Here is a 20,691-nt window from a genome sequence, read left to right on the forward strand (position 1 = left end):
TCATTTTCATACAACAGCCAGTTCATGGGGTTTTACCATAGATTCCAGAAACACAGGTGTGAAATGGTTAGGGTTAGGTGGGAGGGCTTCTTGTAGTGGCTACACCAAGCTTCTGCCACTAGCACATTGGAATCAGAGTCATACAGCTCAGAAGCAGGCTCTTTGGCCCAACAGGTTCATCAAAACTGGTCCCATTTGCCTGTGTTTGGCCCATATCCCCCACTGTGTGGCTGGAATCTATGGTAAAACCCAATGAACTGATTGTTGTATATAATCAGTTCAACCTCTCCCTATAACTCAGGCCTTCTAGTCTTGGCACTATCCTCATAAATCTCCTCTGCACTCTTTCCAGCTTAATGGCATCTGGAATATTGTGTCCAAAACTGAACACAATATTCCATATGTGGTCTCACCAACATCTGGTACAACCACAACATAACATCCCAACTTCTATACTCATTGCCCGGACTGACAAAGGCCAGTGGGCCAAACACCTTCTTCACCACCCTGTCTGCCTGTGACACCGCTGTCAGGGATCCATGTTGTACTGCTAGATCCCTCTGTTCTATAGCACTCCCCAGGGCCCTACTGTTCACTGTGAAAGTCCTATTCTCATTCATCTTCCCAAAATGCAACACCTCACACTTATCCGAATTAAGTTCCATTTGCGATTCCTCGGCCCACTTACCCAGCTGATCGAGATCCCTCTAAACCTTGGTAACCATCTTCACTGTCAACATGTGTTCTTCTGGATGAAGTCCTCCACATGGACAGGCAGACCGGCAGTGTCCGATTAAAGGAACATTCTGCTGTAACATGGCCAGACCCATCCTTTGCATCGCTGGGGAACAGGTTGAGCGTCAGCACACAGGGACACTCAGCGCTTGCATACCCAAGCTGTACATGACGCATCTTACAATGGTGGCCATGAGAATGAGGGCTACGTTGGGTGGATCTTTTCCCCCCTTTTTCTGGAGGTTTATATATCAAGGCTCTGCAAACCTGATCCATATTTGAGCTCTGGATGAAAAGAACTTGAATGACTGCTTCAACACAGGCTTGTAATATAGGTCAACACAAGCAACATTGAGAGCACCTCACATCTGATAACCAGGTTCCTTTGCAATTGGAGGATGACTAGAGTGAGGGTAGGACCGCTCAGGGATAAAAGAGGAAACATGTGCCTGGAGTCAGTAGGGGAGGTCCTTAATGAATACTTTGCTTCAATATTCACCAATGAGAGAGACCTTGACGTTTGTGAGGATGGCGTACCACAAGCTGATACACTAGGGCATGTCAACGTGAGAAAAGAGGATGTGCTGGACTACTGAAAAACATTAGGATAGATAAGTCACCGGGGCCAGACGGGATATATCCGAGGTTATTATGGGAAGCGAGGGAAGAGATTGCTGCGCCTTTGACGGTGATCCTTGCATCCTCACTGGCCACAGGAGTACTGCCAGATGATTGGAGGGTGGTAAATGTTGTTCCTTTGTTTAAAAAAGGGAGTAGGGATAATCTTGGGAATTACAGACCAGTGAGTCTTACTTTAGAGGTGGGCAAATTGCTGGAGAAGATTCTTAGAGACAGGATTTATGGGCACTTGGAGAAGCATAGGTTGATTAGGGACAGTCAGCATGGCTTTGTGAGGGGCAGGTCGTGCCTCATGAGCCTGATTGAATTCTTTGAGGATGTGACAAAGCACATTGATGAAGGTAGAGCAGTGGATGTGGTGCACATGGGTTTTAGTAAGGCGTTTGATAAGATTCCTCATGGAAGGCTCATTCAGAAAGTCAGGGATCCAGGAAAACTTGGCTGTGTAGATTCAGAACTGGCTCGCCCATAGAAGACAGAGGGTGGTGGTAGATGGAGTGTATTCTGCCTGCCAGTCGGTGACCAGTGGTGTTCCGCAGGGATCTGGGACCCCTGCTTTTTGTGATTTTTATAAATGACTTGGATGAGGATGTGGAAGGGTAGGTTAGTAAGTTTGCTGATGATACGAAGGTTGGTGGTGTTGTGGATCGTGTAGAAGGTTGCTGTAGATTACGACAAGATATTGATAGAATGCAGAGCAGGGCTGAGAAGTGGCAGATGGAGTTCAACCCGGAGAAGTGATACACCTCGGGAGATCGAATTTGAAGGCAGAATACAAGGTTAATGGCAGGACTCTTAGCAGTGTGGAGGAACAGAGGGATCTTGGGATCTATGTCCATAGATCCCTCAAGGTTGCCACACAGGTCGATAGGGTTGTTAAGAAGGTGTATGGTGCGTTGGCCTTCATTAGTCGGGGTATTGAGTTCAAGAGCCACGAGGTGATGTTGTAGCTCTATAGAACTCTGGTTAGACCACATTTGGAGTATTGTGTTCAGTTCTGATCGCCTCATTATAGGAAGGATGTGGAAGCTTTAGAGAGGGTACAGAGGAGATTTACTAGGATGTTGCCCGGATTAGAGAGCATGTCTTATGAGGATAGGTTGAGTGAGCTGGGCTTTTCTCTTTGGAGAGGATGAGGATGAGAGATGACTTAATTGAAGTCTACAAGATAAGAGGCATAGATCGAGTGGACAGTCAGAGACTTTTTCCCAGGATGAAAATGGCTAACATGAGGGGGCATAATTTTAAGGTGATTGGAGGAACGTATAAGGGGGATGTCAGAGGTAAGTTTTTGACACAGAGTAGTGGGTGCGTGGTACACACTGCCGGCAGAGGTTGTGGGGGCAGATACATTAGGGACTTTTAAGATACTCTTAGATAGACACATGAATGATAGAGAAATGGAGGGCTATGTGGGAGGGAAGGGTTAAATAGATCTTAGAGCAGGATAAAATGTTGGCACAACATCGTGGGCCGAAGGGCCTGTGCTGTAATGTTCTATGTTAGCTGCAGGACACTCCGTGTATTTCAGGAAATGTCAGCAGTGTCCCTTTAAATGGGATAAGTAACTATCACAATTGTCTCATGGTTTCACCAACAATGTTCCTCAGCAATCATAATGTGGATCCTCGAGCTCTGATATGCTGGTTCTATCAGAAATAGTCTGTTGCCTGAAAAGAGTCGATATCAGTAGCATGCCTGATGCAAAGGAAGTAACTAATATGAAGCCCCTAGTCCAATTTCCCGACTGATGCAATCTCACCTGGATTGTTCTGATGATCTACATGATTGGGATTGGAACATATAGTGCTGAAAGGAACACAATCCAATTTCTCTGGCAATACCTCGCACAGGGGAAGTTGGCATGGCAGTTGGAGGTCAATCATCCCCGCCCCAGGATGTCATTGCAGGAGTTTGTCAGGAGGGCAGAGGCCCTGGCTTACCATCTTCAACTACTTCGTCACTGGTCTTTGTTGTGTGAAAAGGTTCTTTTGGAATCTTAAAGATGGAGGGTTCTGGACACAGGCTTTGGATTTTAAAAGTAGTTTAATCACAAAGGCAAACATGGGGACAGAATGAATGGGAACAGATGCACACTCGCACACACACGCAGGAAACCGCAAACGTGAGGGGGAATCGCAATGAGGATGAGATACACTCACACACACAAACACACAATAAACAAGGTATAGCTTATCAAGGGATAAGCACTTCAATGCCTGAATACCTTGACCTAGACAAGCATTGGCTCTAACACTCCCTGGAATCTGACTAAGACACTCCCAAACTACATAGTGGTGCGCACTCTTACCAGTGGTCTCTGCAGCGTTGTCTCACTGATCCTAGGGCAGTCAAAAGAAGAAGGGCCAGGGCAGTGCAACACTCTTTTATAGTGCTGGGTGGAGCCTGGCCAGGTGATTTAGACAGGCCAATGGACAGGCAGGTTCAGGAACAAAGGTGCTCTCCAGGGCCAATCCCTATGCCCACATCTGATGGGTGGGGTGGAGCCACACCTTGATTGACAGCAGTGTCACTTCCGATCCGAGGAGCAACGCTGTCCTCCGACCAGAGGGGTCAGTGTTGTTACTGTCACGTGACAGCCATGTGCTCTCCTACTACAGCCTTCCTTCCATGAAGTGGGATGTCCACCAATGGTGGCATAATGTTCAACTCAGTTCAATTCTGACATCACAGCAAATGAAGCAACCCTCAACAACCCTCAGGCCCGAGCTGATACGTGACAAATAACCTCAGTGGCATGGCAGTGACTAACACCAACAAGAGAGCGTCTAACCTACCCTTGACTTCAATGGCATTGCCATTGTTGGGTCCCCCACCATCAACGTCTTGGGGACACCACTGGCCAGAATATCGACCTCATAAATACCATGGCTACAAGAGCAGGAATCTCGTGGTGAGTGACTCACCTCCTGACACCCCGAGGCCTTTCCATCATGAACAAGGCCAAAGTCAAGAGTGTGATGGAATAACTCTTAAGAAACTTGACGCCATCCAAGGCAAAGCAAGCTTGCTCATTGGCAGCCCATGAACCATCCTAAACATTCATTGCCTCCATCACTGTAGTGTGCACTGTAGTGTGTAGTATCTTGCCCGGGATCCTCTGATAGCACCTTCCAAACCCACAACCTCTACCACCAAGAAGGACAAGGGTTGCAGGTGATGGTTACACCACCACCTTCAGGTTCCCTTCCAAGTCGCATGTTACCCTGATGTGTAAATTTATCACAGGTCCTTCATCGCCACCTGGAACTCTCTCCCCAGTGCACTTTGGGAGCCCCTTCACCAGGACGACTGCACCCACTTCACCACCTTCTCAAGGGCAACCGTGGATGGGCAATAAACTTTGCCTAAAACCCAAGCCTGAAGAAAGTAAAGGCCTGTGATGTCATGGGGATGTAAGTGTCCTTTAACCTTTTGCCTGTGATGTTATAGAGCTACAAATGACCTTTGACCCTGAAGAAAAGTACTATTTACATTTTTTTATTGAATGGAACAAGCCTCAGACTTTTTCATAGACTTGTTTATTAATGAAATTATTTGATGTTGCAATGAATTCTTTATGACACAAGAGTAGACCAATGTTTCACGTCTTGCACCTTATGATTCTCTTACACACTTATAAAAGAAATGTGGCAGACGGAGAATGAGATAGCACTGAAATCCCCAGTTATATAAACCTTTAAATACATAAAAAAAGCACTTGATTAGAATAGCCTTAAACCCATGGTGAAAAAAAACCAAGGAGATATGTAATATAACTTGAAACAATTAGTAAGAGAGTAAGTTCGCTTTAGAAGTTGTGGGTGACGCGTGCTTAACACTCAATGGTATCTGTGGGCAGTGATTAATACAAGCTGGAGTATGGAGAATAATATCCAGGGTCGAAGCGGCTTGAAGATTGATAGCTGGAAAGCGCATGTGGGTCTGACTTGACCGGGAGAAGCAAGAGGCCCGAAAGCTCATCTTTCTTGCAGCGTTTCATTAGTTCTTTGTAACTGACTCTCTCCCCAGACATGGGATCAACAAGATCCTTTGCATAGTTGGATTCCTCCTGCAGGACCCTGGCAGTGTTGCTATCGATCATGTTCGACCTGAGGGCGTCCTTGGTAGACACGCGGCCAGAGTGGTTGGGGTCCACCAGTCCCCCAGTGAGGTACTGGGCTTCCAGATACTGGTGGGCAATATCAGTGGGCAGCCAGCCCTTCTGGAGGGCCACCCCAACAGAAAGGCGTTCCTTTGTGACGGGGTCTTCAAGCCCAGTGAAAGCCTTCTGTGCATTGAGCAGCCTTCTCTCGTGGGTTTTGTCGATCAGGTTCCTATCTAATGCCTTATGTACCGAGTGTCTTTCCCGGGTCGCGATGTCAATGATCCCACCTGTGGCTGCCTGTGCTTCCAACAGCCTTTGAGCAGTGATGGGCTCTAGTAGCTTCTTGTTCAAGGCGTTTGTGATGGACATCTTTGAGTTAGTGGTGTTATCATACACTCCAGCTATGGCTTGCTGATCCCGATCAGTGTGTGCCCTGTAGGTTGCAAAGCTTGGGCTAGAATAGTTTGTTGATTGATACGCTGGGGAAATTGGTGGCGTGGAATTTACTAAGTCGGTATGTAACGCCATTGGTTTGTCTTCACCTGCTACCAACAGAGCAAACTCAGATATCGGGAGTTTTCCTTCCCTATAGAGTTTCAGGTCTTCCTTTGTGATTCTTCCGTCTTTCAGAGCAGCCTCGATGGAGTATTCTTTCCCACTTTTCTTGTCTCGAAGGACAGAGCTTTCTCCTGATATGCCATGGGTGAAAATCTCCTCCCAGTCACACTCCAGCTTCTGCAGGTTCATGTATTGTTCCCGATCTATTAAGTTCCTCTTGTAAGCCTCATAGGGTGACAAGTCCTTCCCTGTACTTGGATCCACAATGGATATCTTTGTAGACAGGTTGGTTTCTCTCATCTGGATGTCACGTTGACGAGCTTCTTCCCTGCTGATCTGTGACTCAAGGTCTCTGATTCTGTACTCTTTCTCGTGGATTTTGTCTCTCTCCTTCATGATCTCCGTCTCGATCCATGACAGTTTGTCATCTAGCTCTTGCTTTCTTTGCTTTTCCTTCACGTGATGCTGACTCAGACGCTTGGACTCCTCTTTATGGACAAAGGTCTTTTGTTCTCTTTCAGTCTCTAGATTCTTTAGTTCATCCTCCAAATCTGCCTTCTCACGGAAAGCATTATCCCGGGCCTTTCTCAGATCTGATTCCACCTGGGATCGTGATGCTATTGAATCTTCCAATTTCTCGCACCTGTCTCTAACCCTTCTTAGCTCCTCTTCTATGTCCAGCCTGGAATTCTTCTCCTTGTTGTACAAGTCTCGAGTGTGGGCACGCTCCTCCTCCAAGGCCTTATCTTTTTCTATCCGGATAACTTCTCTGCAGATAAGTTTTTCTTGGGATTTCTCCCTGTGTAGAATCTCCAACTGGAGTTGAATTTTCTTAATTTCTTTGTCCAAACTATTAGCTTTATTCCTCTCTTGTTCTAGTTGCTGACGTAGGGATCCAGCTAACCTTTCAAGAACTGGATCTTTTTCCACCTTGAGTACTTCTTCGGTGACGATCTTCTCTTCCAAGGGAGGAGGAGTTGACTCCAGCTCACGTATTTTGTACTTGATTCCCTCCATTTCATTTTTGACTGCCTGGTGAATGCCTTTTTCCTCCTCGAGATTTAGTTCTCTCTCTTTTTCCTCTACCAGATCTTTCAGATGCTGGACTTCCCTCTCCAGGTTTCGCCTCTGGTTTCGTTCTTCATCCAAGGTTCTGCCCAGGTTATCATGTTCTCTGGCAAGTTTTGGATCCTTTTCTAAACGAACCATTTCCTGAACGACAACTTTCTCTTCAGGCTTCTGTCTCTGCAACTGAGAGTACATGTTCTGCAAATCAAACACTATTGACTCGATATGCCTTCGCTTCTCCGATTCTTCACGGAGTATTGTTCGGATTCGCGCCACTTCCTTATCCAGCATTGGGTCATCTTCATACTTCACAACATCCTTGGTCACCACTTTGGTCTCGATCTTCGACCGTTCTTTCCGCCACTCATCTCTTTCATTTTTCAACCTCTTAATCTTCACCTGCATATCGCCATGATCATCCTCCATTTGAGGGAGTTTATGCTTGAGTTGATCGATCTCTTTTAGCATTTCTGGGCTTTTTTGAAGCTTCACAATTTCCTTGGTGATATCTTTGTACTGAATTTGAGGTTTCCTGTCTTTCAGCACTTCCAGGTCTCCGTGGGCGATAGTGATCTCCATCTCCACATCACCCCTTCTCTTCGCAGTTTCCCGTATTTCTTTTTTCAGCTTTGCTATCTCTTGCTCGGTTTCAGGAAGGACACGGAAATTCTCTTGAACTATTTCCTTTGTTTCTATTTTTGGTTTCTGTTCATCAATAATTCTGTACTTCCTCTGCAGCTCACTTAGTTCTTTCTCCAGAACACTATTTTTGTGGCTATCATCTTGACAAATGTCTCTGAGCTTGACTAACTCCTTTTCAAGTTCAGGGTCCCTCTCTATCTTCTTGATCTCCTTAATCATGATCTTTGGATCGGTCTTTCCAGATTGTTTCTCCAGGGTCTCAATCTGAGTTCGAATGGTACGTATCTTTTCAGTCAGCACTTGTTTCTTATGAACTTCATCTTCAATCTCGTCTTGAAGTTCCTTGGAGGCCTTCAGCATACCCGGGTCCTTTTCTACCTTGACTTTTTCCACCACAACAACCCTTTCTTTAACGTTGACTGGTTTCTGCTCAAGGATGGTGACCTCTCTTGTTAGACGATCCCAGTCACCAATAGTTATTTGCTTTTCCCTTCTCAGAGTACTGATTTCACTGCGTAGGTTTTCAGCTTCAGCATCCAAAGCGGGCAGCCTCTCAATTTTCTTCACCTCTTTGGTGAGCAGCCCGATCTTGGCATTCTTCTGATCACCTTCCAGCAAACTGATTTTCTGCTTAGTTGCATTTATATCACTCTGGGTTTCCTGTCTCTGTTTCCGTACTTGATGGACTTCATTGCGCAAGTTGGAAAGGTTGGCTTCTACCTTGGGGTCCCTGTAGTACTTCACCACCTCCTTCTCTTCCATTTGATCCACAGGCCGCCGTGCTCTTAGAAGACTCAGTCTTTTACTCTGCTCCTGAAGAGCTGCTTGGGCTAATTTGGTCTTCTTCTCTTCATCTTTGTACTGTTGTTGGATGTCACTGCCTCTGCTGGCAAACGATGACTTTACATTCTGTTGCATAACTACTTCGTCTATTGGACTTTCTTGTTGCTTGAGGGAGAGAATAATAAGTTTTAGATCAATGTTCATAACTTACACAGAACACAGCAAACAGGCCATTTCTCACTAACAGCCCTTCTATCCTTCTCTAGTTACCTCTTTCTGCATACCTTTCCATTGCTTTGTTCCCCAGATATTCACTTGGCTCAACCAACCCATATGATGGTGAGTTCCACATTCTAACTACTCTTTGCTTAAAGAAGTCCTCTGAGCTCTTTATTGGATTACTGACTCTAAATTAATCAATGCTCAGTCATCTGGCCATCAGACGTAATAACAAAGCTTAGTTTGATAAACCATGCCATGGTGGGTCATCCAATCATTGTGGTTCATTAGTAGTAATTTTCAACTTCCATAGCATCTTCTTGTACCCAGTCAGAACGGGCTGAATTTTTGATTTTTAACACTGCTAACTGCAAAGAGTCTGCCTCAGCTGTAAGAGCAGGGGTTGAATCCAAAGTTTAAGAGAGAAGACCTTCATTACAGGTAAATGTGAAGCCCAGGAGCCATTACAGCGCCAGCGATTGGGGTTCGATTCCCATCATCGATATATTCTCCCGTGTCTGCGTGGGTTTCCTCCGGGTGCTCCGGTTTCCTCCCACATTCCAAAGACGTAGGGGTAGGTTAATTTGGGTTTAAAATGGGCAGCGCGGACTCGTTGGGCCGGAAGGTCCTGTTACCAGGCTGTAAATAAAATTCTAAAATTCTAAAATCATCCTTATTTAGTCTGGTCAACTCTCACACTTCATTGATACAGCCAGTGATGCTGACAGATAGTTTCAGGTAAAGTGAAGCACACTGGGGTGGAGGTTTACCCTTGGTTACATACGCCAAGCACCTAGGACCCCACTTCTGAAATCAAGGTTCAACACAGTCACTACAATGTTTATACATTTTGCTAAGCAGGCAAGAAATAAAATCTACCCCTATGTTTTGTCCAGTGTCTAGAAACGGTCTCTATAACACAAATTTTAAAACAAAAGGAACAGCCCACATTTAAACTGTTGATGGCGTGACTTCTGTTACAAGCACGTCATACTGAGGTTATTAAGTTCTCCCTTAAAACAGGGATGCCAGTGGTCTATGATGAACATCACCAAGATCCCATCCTTCTCCCCTGCTTCGCTTCCACCAGCTGGAGGAGAAAGCGATAGAATCCTGGGATATACATCCCAAAAGTCATTGGAGAAGCCACCTCAGCTTCACAGGAGTTTTGGCTTGCCAAATGTGGGGAAGGGAACATAGTTTGAGGTTCTCACTTTCCGACTGCTGGCCGTCTATTCTCTGGGTTGTAACTTCCAATAACGTTGTCCACAGGAGTGTGAGAGAGAGAGAGACAGAGAGAGAGAGAGAGAGAGAGAGAGAGAGAGAGAGAGAGAGAGAGAGAGAGAGAGAGAGAGAGAGAGAGAGAGAGACGCAGTGGTCACTGGATGATAAGCACCAACCGCTGTTAATTTTACGGCACAAGCTTGGGGACCTAGTCCAACAAAGGCAGACAGTACTTCCTAGCAAATCAGTTGTTCAGCTAGGCTTTTCCAACAACCCAGTTGTGGCTGGTGCTGGTTCTAGAACGTGGTGGAGCCGCATAGGAGAATCACTTAGACCAGTGCTGAGACACGTCTCAACCTGAGCAGGTGCGGTGGGGTATGAAAATCATATACCTCAGTCCAGGGTATGATGGCCTCTTATTGCCACAATGGAGCCACAACAAACCCAATTTACTGGATACCATTCTTACCTCCAACCTTCACTGCTCTAAATAGAATCATTCCAACATCTCTGGTCTTTCAGTATAATTTTTGTTCCTCATCCTCTGCACTACTCCCATAAATCTTCGTACCATGAGGTCCATGGTCCAATTTCCACTCCCGATACTTGAGGATGTAATCTATGCACCTCCCCAATGTAACACCAAAGGAGGTCTGTACTTGTTGGAGATGCCAACCTCCAGATGAAACATTAAACCAAGGCCCTCTTGACGTAAATAGCAAAGATCCCATAACATGACACAGTAGCTCACTCCAATATCCAGGGCAACTCACACCACCAATAAAAAAAGGTTATCTGGCTGCCAAATCACTGTTATTTATGGGATATTGTTGTGCGCAGACCAAATACCACATCTCCTACACAAATACGGAGACGCAAATGTGCACCATGACTTGTAAAGTGCACTGGGCATTCGGAAGTGTGAATGTAAATGTTCTCTGAATGCATCCTGGAGAGCCTCAAGGAGTCACCTGCTCCCTGGAGCCCATGAGAGGGTGACTTATGGATCTGCTGCCGGACGGGAGGATAGATCTTGGACTATTGAGCACCAGAGCCTCTAGGAGTTGTACCAGAACCGAAGAAGGGGCCACGTGCATGAACAGTGTGTAAATATCAGTTCTTGGGTGCTAAGAGCCCTCAGCAGCTATCACCTGCATTACCTTTTGCTTAACCTTTGTCACAAAGTCCAGCTGGCTCAGCAGCTGATCATTTGATGAGGAGACTTCAGCGAAGCGTTTGACCGTGTCCTTCTCCTGCAAAGGAAACAAAGAACGTTATTTGGGAGTCACACGTATTCACTGCAGATGGTATCTGGTGAAGGGTGGGTGGGGGACAGGGGCATTAAATCACTCAATACTGAAGAAGTCCTGCCAACTCCTTGTGAACTTGCTGGCTCTCCGAATGATTATCCAGTCAGTCCCACTCCCCTCCTCCTTCCTTTTCAAAAATACATGCAGCTTCCTTTTGAATTTTTTTATTTAATCTGCTTCATCAGCTCTGCAAGCAGTGTGGCCCAGGTCATAACAATTGGCAACACCAAAATATTGTCCTCTCCTTGCCGTTACCTGTGAGTTACTGACCTTCCAGGCAATGGAATCAGCTTACTTACATACCCTACCCAAACCATCTGAGAAGTTTAAATATATTAATTAAATCTTCCATTAATCTTTACTCCTCTAAGTAGAATAGTCCTAGCTTCTCTGATCTTTCATTATAATTGGTGTTCCTTAGCCTTGTTACTATTCGGGTCACTGTGACTACTTTGATCATTTTGAACTAAAATTGACTTTGTTTTTTTGTTCTAATTGTATTCTTCTTATAAAAATTGGGTATAATTTATTTATTTTACGTTTTTCTTGTGAATGCTGCTTCTAAGATGCTATGTGCCTGTGATGCTGCTGCAAGTAAGTTTTTCATTGCACCTGTGCATATGTGTACTTGTGGATATAACACTAAACTCAACTTTTATTTGAAATCCTTCTACTATGAGATGCATGGTCCCTCACTGGGAGTACTTCAATCCCCCAGATATCCACCAGCAAAGAATGTAGTACAAAGTAGGCAAATAACTTGAGTCATGAGTGCTTGGACTGAGCTCATGATTTAAGTGCCAAAGTGACTGCAAGAAATTGCAGAGAGTTGTTAACGTAGCCCAGTTTATCACGAAAACCACCCCCTCCTCCATTGACTCTGTCTACACGTCCCACTGCCTCGGGAGAGCAGCCAACGTAATCAAAGACCCCTCCCACCCTGGTCATTTCTCCCCCCTTCCATCGGGTAGAAGATACAAAAGCTTGAGAACACGTACCACCAGGCTCAAGAACAGCTTCTATCCCGCTGTTATAAGACTCTTGAATGGACCTCCTGTACAATAAAGAACTCCTGACCTCTCAATCTACCTTGTCATGGCCATTGCAATTTATCTGCCTACCTGCACTGCACTTTCTCTGTAAGTGTTACACTATATTCTGCATTCTGCTATTGTTTTTCCTTTTGTACTGCCTCGATGTACTTCTGTATGAAATGATCTGTCTGGATGACATGCAAACAAAGCTTTTCATTGTATCTCGGTGCATGTGACAACAATGAACCAATTACCCATTACTTATCACTGGCTATACAGCATTGGCTGAAGGCACTCCTGATATCTCACCAAATTCTTCTGGACATTAGCTGATCAGCACTGACTTGGAAGATCCTATGTTTGATGGTTGGTCCCTGCTAAAGATGCTGATCTCTTCAAGGAGCTGCACTCACCTTGTTATAAGTAGTCTCACCTTGTTATAAGTGCAGTGCAGGTAGGCAGATAAATTGCAATGGCCATGACAAGGTAGATTGAGAGGTCAGGAGTTCTTTATTGTACAAGAGGTCCATTCAAGAGTCTTAGAACAGCGGGATAGAAGCTGTCCTTGAGCCTGGTGGTACGAGTTCTCAAGCAAATGGCATAGGATAGTGCTCTCGTCCACACATTGGCAGAGTACTGGATCAGAGTCAGATACTCAGTGCAACATTACAACATGGCCTCAACCTGTTTCATCTGAATGGGGTTACAGTAATGAAAGGCAGGTGGTCATTGGGCTGGCAGGATTGAAAGGGTCACTTCTGACCAATGGAACTACACATAGATTACACACAGTGATAGAAGTCATGTAGAATGTACATCAGAAGAACAGGTCTTTAAGTCCACCAGGATGAGCCAGCATTTGTACTTCCCAGTTTATCTCCGAGCTACCCCTCCTCTGCCCCATTCCACTTCATCTAATCTATTAGCATATCCATCTATGTGGGTATACCCAACATCCCTTTCAATGTATCCATGCTCTTCAGCTAAACCCCTCCTTGTCATAGCAAGCCTCATGTTCTAAGCACACCCTTGGTAAAGAAATTTCCACCACAATCTTGTCCTTACCTGATCTTTAATGCTATCTTGCAGTGTCTGACTTCTTAGCTTCTTCACGCCAGATGGGCCAGAGGTAGAGTCCAGAGATGCTCGGTATTTGTCATTGTTGGTTTCGTAATCCTTTAAAAGAAAATGAGCAAAATGTCACTGAATTCATAAATGCTGGCTCAGAAGTCCACTGTGTCCTGAACCCCGAGTCTGCCTCCTGTCTGGAACCTTGTGCCTCTAACGCCATCTTGTGAGGCGTGGGTCAGGGTGGTAGGGACCTGCTAAACCAGGCAGCTGGGGGCCAAAGGAATGGAAGAATATGGCTTTGAGCAGACCAGAAATGCAGCCCACCCTCAGGTGAAGTAAAGCTTGACACCCCCACCACTCCCCCCCCTCGCCCTCCAAAGATTAAATGCCATTATCACAAAACCTCTGGCCCATTCCTCTGTAGACTCACAGAGTCACAGAATAATGCAGCACGGAAACAGGCCCTTTGGCCGACTTGTCCATGCCGACCAAGATACCCACCTAGGCTAGTCCCGTTTGCCTGCATTTGGCCCGTATCCCTCTAAACCCTTCCGATCCATGTACAAAATTGATCCTTTCTTCATGTCAAAAGAAATTTTTTTTTTGCCAGACAGGTTGTCTTGATACTTGCCTACTTCTAAAGCAAGATTTAGATATCTTTATTAGTCACATGTACATCGAAACACACAGTGAAATGCATCTTTTGCATAGAGTGTTCTGGGGGGCAGCCCGCAAGAGTCGCCATGATTCCAATGCCGACATAGCATGCCCACAACTTCCTAACCCATACATCTTTGGAACGTGGGAGGAAACCGGAGCACCCGGAGGAAACCCACGCAGACATGGGGAGAAGGTACAAACTCCTTACAGACAGTAGCTGGAATTTAACCTGGGTCACTGGCGCTGTAATAGCGCTATGCTAACTGGTACACTACAGTGCCTGTTTCACCTCTTTAAATTAAATATTCCTTGATCCAGTGTCCACTTTGTCCAATCATGCCTCTGTAAAATACTTCAGGGCAATCTGAGATCAAGGAAACTTCAGTAATTGTAAGTTCTTTCTTTCTTAAGCTTGCTGTTGGTGTAAGTGTGTCCTTGCGGTTTAGAAGCAGCAATCACAGCCGACACCAGGAGTAACCCTGCAAAGAGAAACTGGGGGAATTTCCCAAGGCAACATATACCTTCAGTGTCGACTGCAGGTCTTGGGAGAGGCGGACAAGTTCATCTTTCTCAGGCTCCTTCTTCTTGATATCATTCACAAGTTTCTGTAAAATCAAAGATTTTACAACACAGTGAAGCCAGGTTACCTCGGTCTCTAACACACGCATCAGGTTGAAGAATCTTTGCACCAAACCTGAGATGCACGTTAAACAGTGATTCCACTTATGTGGTGTGGAATGCCAGTTTAAATTAACTCAGAGGGCTTCCAGATGAAAAAAACGATGATGCTGGAGGAACTCAACAGGCCAGGCAGCATCCGTGGAGAAAAGCAGGCGGTCAACGTTTCGGGTCAGGACCCTTCTTCAGAACTGAAGATAGGAAAAGGGGAAGCCCAATGTACAGGAGGGAAAAGCAGAGCAGTGATAAGTGGACAAAAGAGGGGAGGCGGGGTGGTTTTCATCTAGATTCCAGCATCTGCAGTCCTCAGAGGGCTTCCACCCACCTTATAAGATTATAAGATTTCTTTATTAGTAACATGTACATCAAAACACATTGAAATGCATCTTTTGTCTAGAGTGCTCTGGGGGCAGCCCGCAAGTGTCGCCACGCTTCCGGCGCCAACATAGCATGCCCACAACTTCCTAACCCGTACATCTTTGGAATGTGGGAGGAAACCGGAGCACCCGGAGGAAACCCACGCAGACACGGGGAGAACGTACAAACTCTTTACAGACAGCGGCTGGAATTGAACCCTGGTCACTGACACTGTGATAGCATTATGCTAACCACTATACTACCATGCCTGCCCTTAGTGCCAAAGATTGCACAATGCCAAACTCTGGTAAACCTCAGTGAGGTGCAGTTACCCTGGCTGAGCAAATATTGCGTGCTTGGCACCATGTTTGCAATACATGTTGTCTGTTTCTCTACTTGGTCCACTAATTAGCCTGGTGAATGTCCTTTGGACTTTGCAGTCCAGAGGAGGTTCACCAGGTCGATAGAGAGTACACAGTGCTCACTGCACACTTACTGCTTGTTTAAACTATTTTCAGGGACCATAGTTTAGTTTTTGATTTGTTACTTATACAAAAAGAAGAGGGTGTTTGCCCTTGACAAGGGGAGTGACTGCCTAATACTTGAACCCCAGACTTGAGTGATTGCAGCCATTCCTAAAGAAGTGGGCTGGATCAGCACAAAACGGAAATGGGATTGCCACAAAAACAGGCCAATTGCCACAAAACATGGACAGGATTACCACAAAGCAGAGTGGATTACCATGAAATGGAGTGGTTATCATGAAATGCAGCAGATTACCATGAAAAATTGAGTGGATTACCATAAACTGGAGTGGATTGTCACAAAACAGGGTGGATTATCATAAAAAACTGAGTGGATTGCCATGAAAATTTGAGTGAATAAAAACTGAGTGAATTAGCCTGAAACAGACCTCATTGTTGCACTGTGCGTATATCCTTCTCCATAGTGCTATCTAATATGACAAGTTAACGTAATAGATTTGCTTCTAACCAGACATGCTTTCTTGAAGGTAAACAACACCCAACAGCAGTGGCTGACACAACAATGTATCGGACTTCATATCACAAGATACACAGTCTTTAAACGTACATACACACCCAATATACTCAATTATTACAAAACATGGACAGGAAATGAGATTTGAACTCCTACTTCCTCGTGCTTAGAAAACACCGACCTTCTGGGCTTGGAGTTTGGTTTGGACTTCATTTAGGCTGGCAGTGGGTTGCACTTGGTTGTTCGGAAGATTGTCCATCCAGCTGTTGAGTCCCTGCAGGGATGTTTTGTAACGCTGCTGGGCTCCATCAGCGTTCTGAAGCATTTCCTCTCTGGAAAGATCACAAAGCACAGGGTGAAGTTCTGGCACAGAGCAGTTAATGCAGTGAGTGGCTCGGTTCTACAGTGGTCAGGTATATAATAACCATGGTACGATTCCCCTGTGGAGGCTTCAATGACCAAAGGTTTGCTTTGCATTGATACCGATCTAGAACTTCATGTGAGTGCAGTGGGAAACAGACGTGAGGTGAGCTGGATGCCACCCCCCCGCCATCCAAAGCCCCATAAACCACCCCCCCATCATGTTTTTGCACCTCAAAAGCAAATGAGAAACCAAAATTCTGCAGCGGTGACAGTGGGAGGAGACAACATGAAAGGGGCGGCAACAAACCAGCATGGGAAATAGCAGCCGTAGTCTACGTGGGCCCAACATGCTACATTGTCATTATATAAGATCATGGCTGATCACAGGATGCTTGTCTAGGTTTACAACATGCGAAAACTTGAATTTCAAAAGCCACAAATCAAACTGTCCTGAACTACTGGAAATGTTTTCATGAAGCTGTGAATAAGAAAGCATGTATAAGAACTACAGGAAAAATAGGTCAGGAACATCCTGGTTAAAGAATATACCAAAAAAGAGCATGTTTATAGATTCATAGAGTAGTAGAGCATGGAAGCAGGCCGTCCATGCCAGCCAAGATTCCTGTCTAAGCTAGTCCCATTTGCCTGCGTTTGGCCTGTATCCCTCTAAACCTTTCCTACCTATGTACCTGTCCAAATGCCTTTTAAATATTGTTATTGTACCTGCCTCAACCACTCGTTTCATACACGCTCCACCCTCTGCGTGAAGAAGTTGCCCCTCAGGTCCCTTTTAAATCTTTCCCCTCTCGCCTTAAACAGATGCCTTTAGTTTTTGATTCCTTTTCCCTGTGAAAAAGACTGAGTGCATTCACCCTATCGATGCCCCTCATGATTTTATACACCTCTATAAGGTCATCCCCTCAATCTCCTATGTTCTAAGGAATAAAGTCCTAGCCTGCATTGTAACTCAGACCCTCGAGTCCTGACAACGTTCTTGTAAATCTTCCTTGCACTCTTTCCAGCTTAATGACATCTTTCCCGTAAAAGGGTGACCAAAACTGAACACAATACTCCAGGTGCGGCCTCATCACCGCCTTGTACAACCGCAACGTGACATCCCAACTCTTATACCCAGTGCCCTGACTGACGAAGGCCAGCGTGCCAAACGCCCTCTTCACCACCCTATCTACCTGTGATGTCGCTTTCAGGGAACTATGTACTTGTACTCCTTGGTCCCCTCTGTTCTGCAACGCTCCCCAGGGCCTTACCATTTATCGAGCAATAATCCCTTTCATCTGTCTGCAGTGTTAGTGTAATATCTCATGTCCACGTGAGTCACTAGTATACCTGTGTGGGTCACCTATTTTTATATACAGTCCAGACAGATGTTTAGTTAAAGAAGTACGACAACATTTCACTGGCAACTCATCACCAGCGTTTCCCAGACCCTCAGCTTCAATCATCTGGAAGGAGAAGGTAGCAGGTATATGGAAGAGAATTGCTTTCAGATACCCCTACAGGTTACGTATCATCCCATCTTGGAACACGTCACTGTTCCCTCACCACTGCCTTGTCAAAGTCCTGGGGCTCCCTCTGCAACAACACTCTAGGAATAATTTCGCCACACTGCACAGTTCAAAAGGCTGGTGCACCGCTACGTTCAGGACCGGGTAGATATAACGTCATGCTGGGGATGACCCTTTTAAGAAGGTGGATGTCCTACCTCAGGTCCAGTTGATCACTGGCATTCTGAAAGCGGTTGTTCAGCTTTTGGACCTCGGCCCGCTGTTTCTTGATATCAGGACAGTATTCCTGGAAGTTCAACTCCAAAGGTTTGCAGCTGTCTTCGGTCTTTCTCAGGTCCTGGTTCGCCTTCTGCAGCTTATCTTGGTCGTTGTTTAGCTCTCGCCTCAGCCTCTGAATGAAGAGGAGGCAATGATAGGAGGGGGAAGGTATCATGAGAGGAATAATCCAAAAAGACTCACATATTTGCAGCATTCCCTTCTATTTTGCATTACCTTTATCCCTGCTCTGTGCATGTCTCAAATCTACAAAATAAGAATTGGATAACGAGGCATACCATTGTCCTGTTAATGAAGAGTAGGGTTCATGGGCTTCTGAATCCCAACACCTCTCCCTTGCTAGAGGTGGTCAATACAGCTTCCTTCAGCAAGAACTCCTGGATAAAAGACCATTAAAGAGTGGATCCAACTCCAACTCACAATGCTAACTAATGCTAACTAAGGGAAACCAGGGGACCACAGAATACTGGTTGGATCTCACAACGACCCAAGGACAACAAAGTTCTTTGCTGGTGTGGAGGAGCCGTCATCACAGTCTTCAATGGCAGCCACCAAGGAGTTTCACTGTTGAACTTGATAAGAGAAGTAGTAAATGCCATAGATAATTTTCTGTTTGCGATACTAGAGTCCCGTGTTTCTGGGGATGTATATTGAGGATTTCTGCTTCTACGCAGAAGTATTCTCAATGCGTGAGGTTCTGAGCTGTAACATCTCTCCAACTCACTGACCAATTCAAACATATAAACTGTATCTGGTTGGAATGCCATCGACACCATGAGAGGCCAACAGGCTTTTCTCGTTGCAGAGATGAACCCCTACCCCACGTACAGTATACAGGCAGTCCCCAGGTTCCATAAGGGTTCCATACCTGAGAACTGTCCGTAAGCTGATTTCTCCATGTCACAAATGTCTATTTTCTATAGCTACCCATACATCTCTCTATATACACTTGCTACAATTCTTTCATTTTATTGAATAATCACTACCCATAATTAAACTAATGAGATACATACTGCAATTAATCATTAATGAATACAATGAAACATTTTATTATTATCACTAGTTTGTAAAATGCTTTAAAAATGTATGGGGGAATTTGTACAAAGTTGGATTTTCATAAGTTGGGTCATTCAGAACCCAGGGAGCCCTTGTACCTTCATGAAGGCATTACCTTGGGAGGGTGTGTTGAGGATGGGAGGAGATCAGAGGTACTTTGGAGTGAAAGACAATGTCACGAGAAGGATAACTGGAAAAAGGTGCACAGACGTAATTCAATATATGTTCTTAAGTTGTGCATTCAATGACTATTTTCATGTAAAACTTTCACAAATAGATGGGAATTTCAGGGAGCAGAGTCACCTGAAAAGTCGTCTTCACCTGGCCCAACATTGCCACCAGTGGCAAGAGGGTGTAATTACAGCATAGCGCATTTAAGTAGGTCATTTCCTTTTGAAATAGTAACTTAGGAGTTTATAATAGGAAATTCTGGTACATAGAATGTTCACAGATTTAAGATTTTGTTTATTTTATTTATGAGACAATGAGAACAATCTATGAGTCTCCTCCTGGGGTGGGCTCTTGTTCCCATGAATACAAGGATTGGTGTGCTGGATTGGTGAACTTCCAGCTGTTGAGCAAACCAAGTGTGGCTCTGCCTTGGCTTTTCTCCAATGTTCTGCTTCTGCATTTTTGGATCAAATATATCTCTAGAGAGAGACTAGATTGTTGGCATGAAGGTGGAGTCGAGATCCTTGCAGAAAAGGACCAGCCTTTCCTTTCTTGCCTGTTTCTACATTGCGCTGAATTCCCCTTCCTCTCCAAGGTCATTACCTGGAGCTCGGTCTTCCTCTGCTGCATGGCATTTGAAGTAGCAGGAACCGCAGACTCCTCTGCGAGATTGGATTCAATTATCTTAATGGCATCATTCGCTTTCTTAATGCTGTTTTCCAACTCCAATTGAGATGACGCTCTGGGCAAGGTAAAGACAAACAGTTCAAAAAAAATGTATAATCTAGACCTTGAGGATGGACATCAAAAGTGACTACACTCTGTGAACCTGCATATTAATCCGTTAACGTTAAGAATAATAAATAACAATATGAAATTCGGCATGTCCCCGATGAACCTCACCAGTTTTTACAGATGCACCATAAAAAGCATCCCGTCTGGATGCACCAAGGCTTGGTATGGCAACTGTTCTACCCAGGATCGCAAGAAACCTCAGAGGTGTGAACGCAGCCCAGTCCATCATGCAAACCGGCCTCCCCTCCATTGACTCCGTCTACACTTCCTGCTGCCTCGGGAAAGCAGCCGACATAATCAAGGGTCTTTCTGACCCTGGTTATTCTCTCTTCTCCCCCCTTCTATCAGGCAGAAGCTACAAAAGCCTGAGAGCATGTACCACCAGGCTCAAGGACAGCTTCTATCCCACTGTTATCAGA

The 20,691-nt window shown here is 45.2% G+C and overlaps 1 protein-coding gene across 1 annotated transcript in view; it reads right to left on the reverse strand.

Moving 5' to 3' along the window:
• Window positions 1-4,897: 4,897 nt before the first annotated feature.
• Window positions 4,898-20,691, reverse strand: part of evpla (envoplakin a) — a 73,978-nt gene continuing 58,184 nt past the window's right edge. The window contains exons 16-22 of the mRNA XM_052032747.1: window positions 20,081-20,219; window positions 18,172-18,365; window positions 16,267-16,417; window positions 14,573-14,656; window positions 13,386-13,496; window positions 11,137-11,229; window positions 4,898-8,698 (exon numbers count right to left, since the gene is read on the reverse strand). Coding sequence (XP_051888707.1) covers window positions 5,240-8,698; window positions 11,137-11,229; window positions 13,386-13,496; window positions 14,573-14,656; window positions 16,267-16,417; window positions 18,172-18,365; window positions 20,081-20,219 — 4,231 coding nt within the window. The 3' untranslated portion in view covers window positions 4,898-5,239. The remainder of the gene's footprint in view (window positions 8,699-11,136; window positions 11,230-13,385; window positions 13,497-14,572; window positions 14,657-16,266; window positions 16,418-18,171; window positions 18,366-20,080; window positions 20,220-20,691) is intronic.

Source organism: Pristis pectinata, chromosome 18 (genome assembly GCF_009764475.1).
Source record: "Pristis pectinata isolate sPriPec2 chromosome 18, sPriPec2.1.pri, whole genome shotgun sequence".
NCBI classification, from domain to species: Eukaryota; Metazoa; Chordata; class Chondrichthyes; order Rhinopristiformes; family Pristidae; genus Pristis; species Pristis pectinata.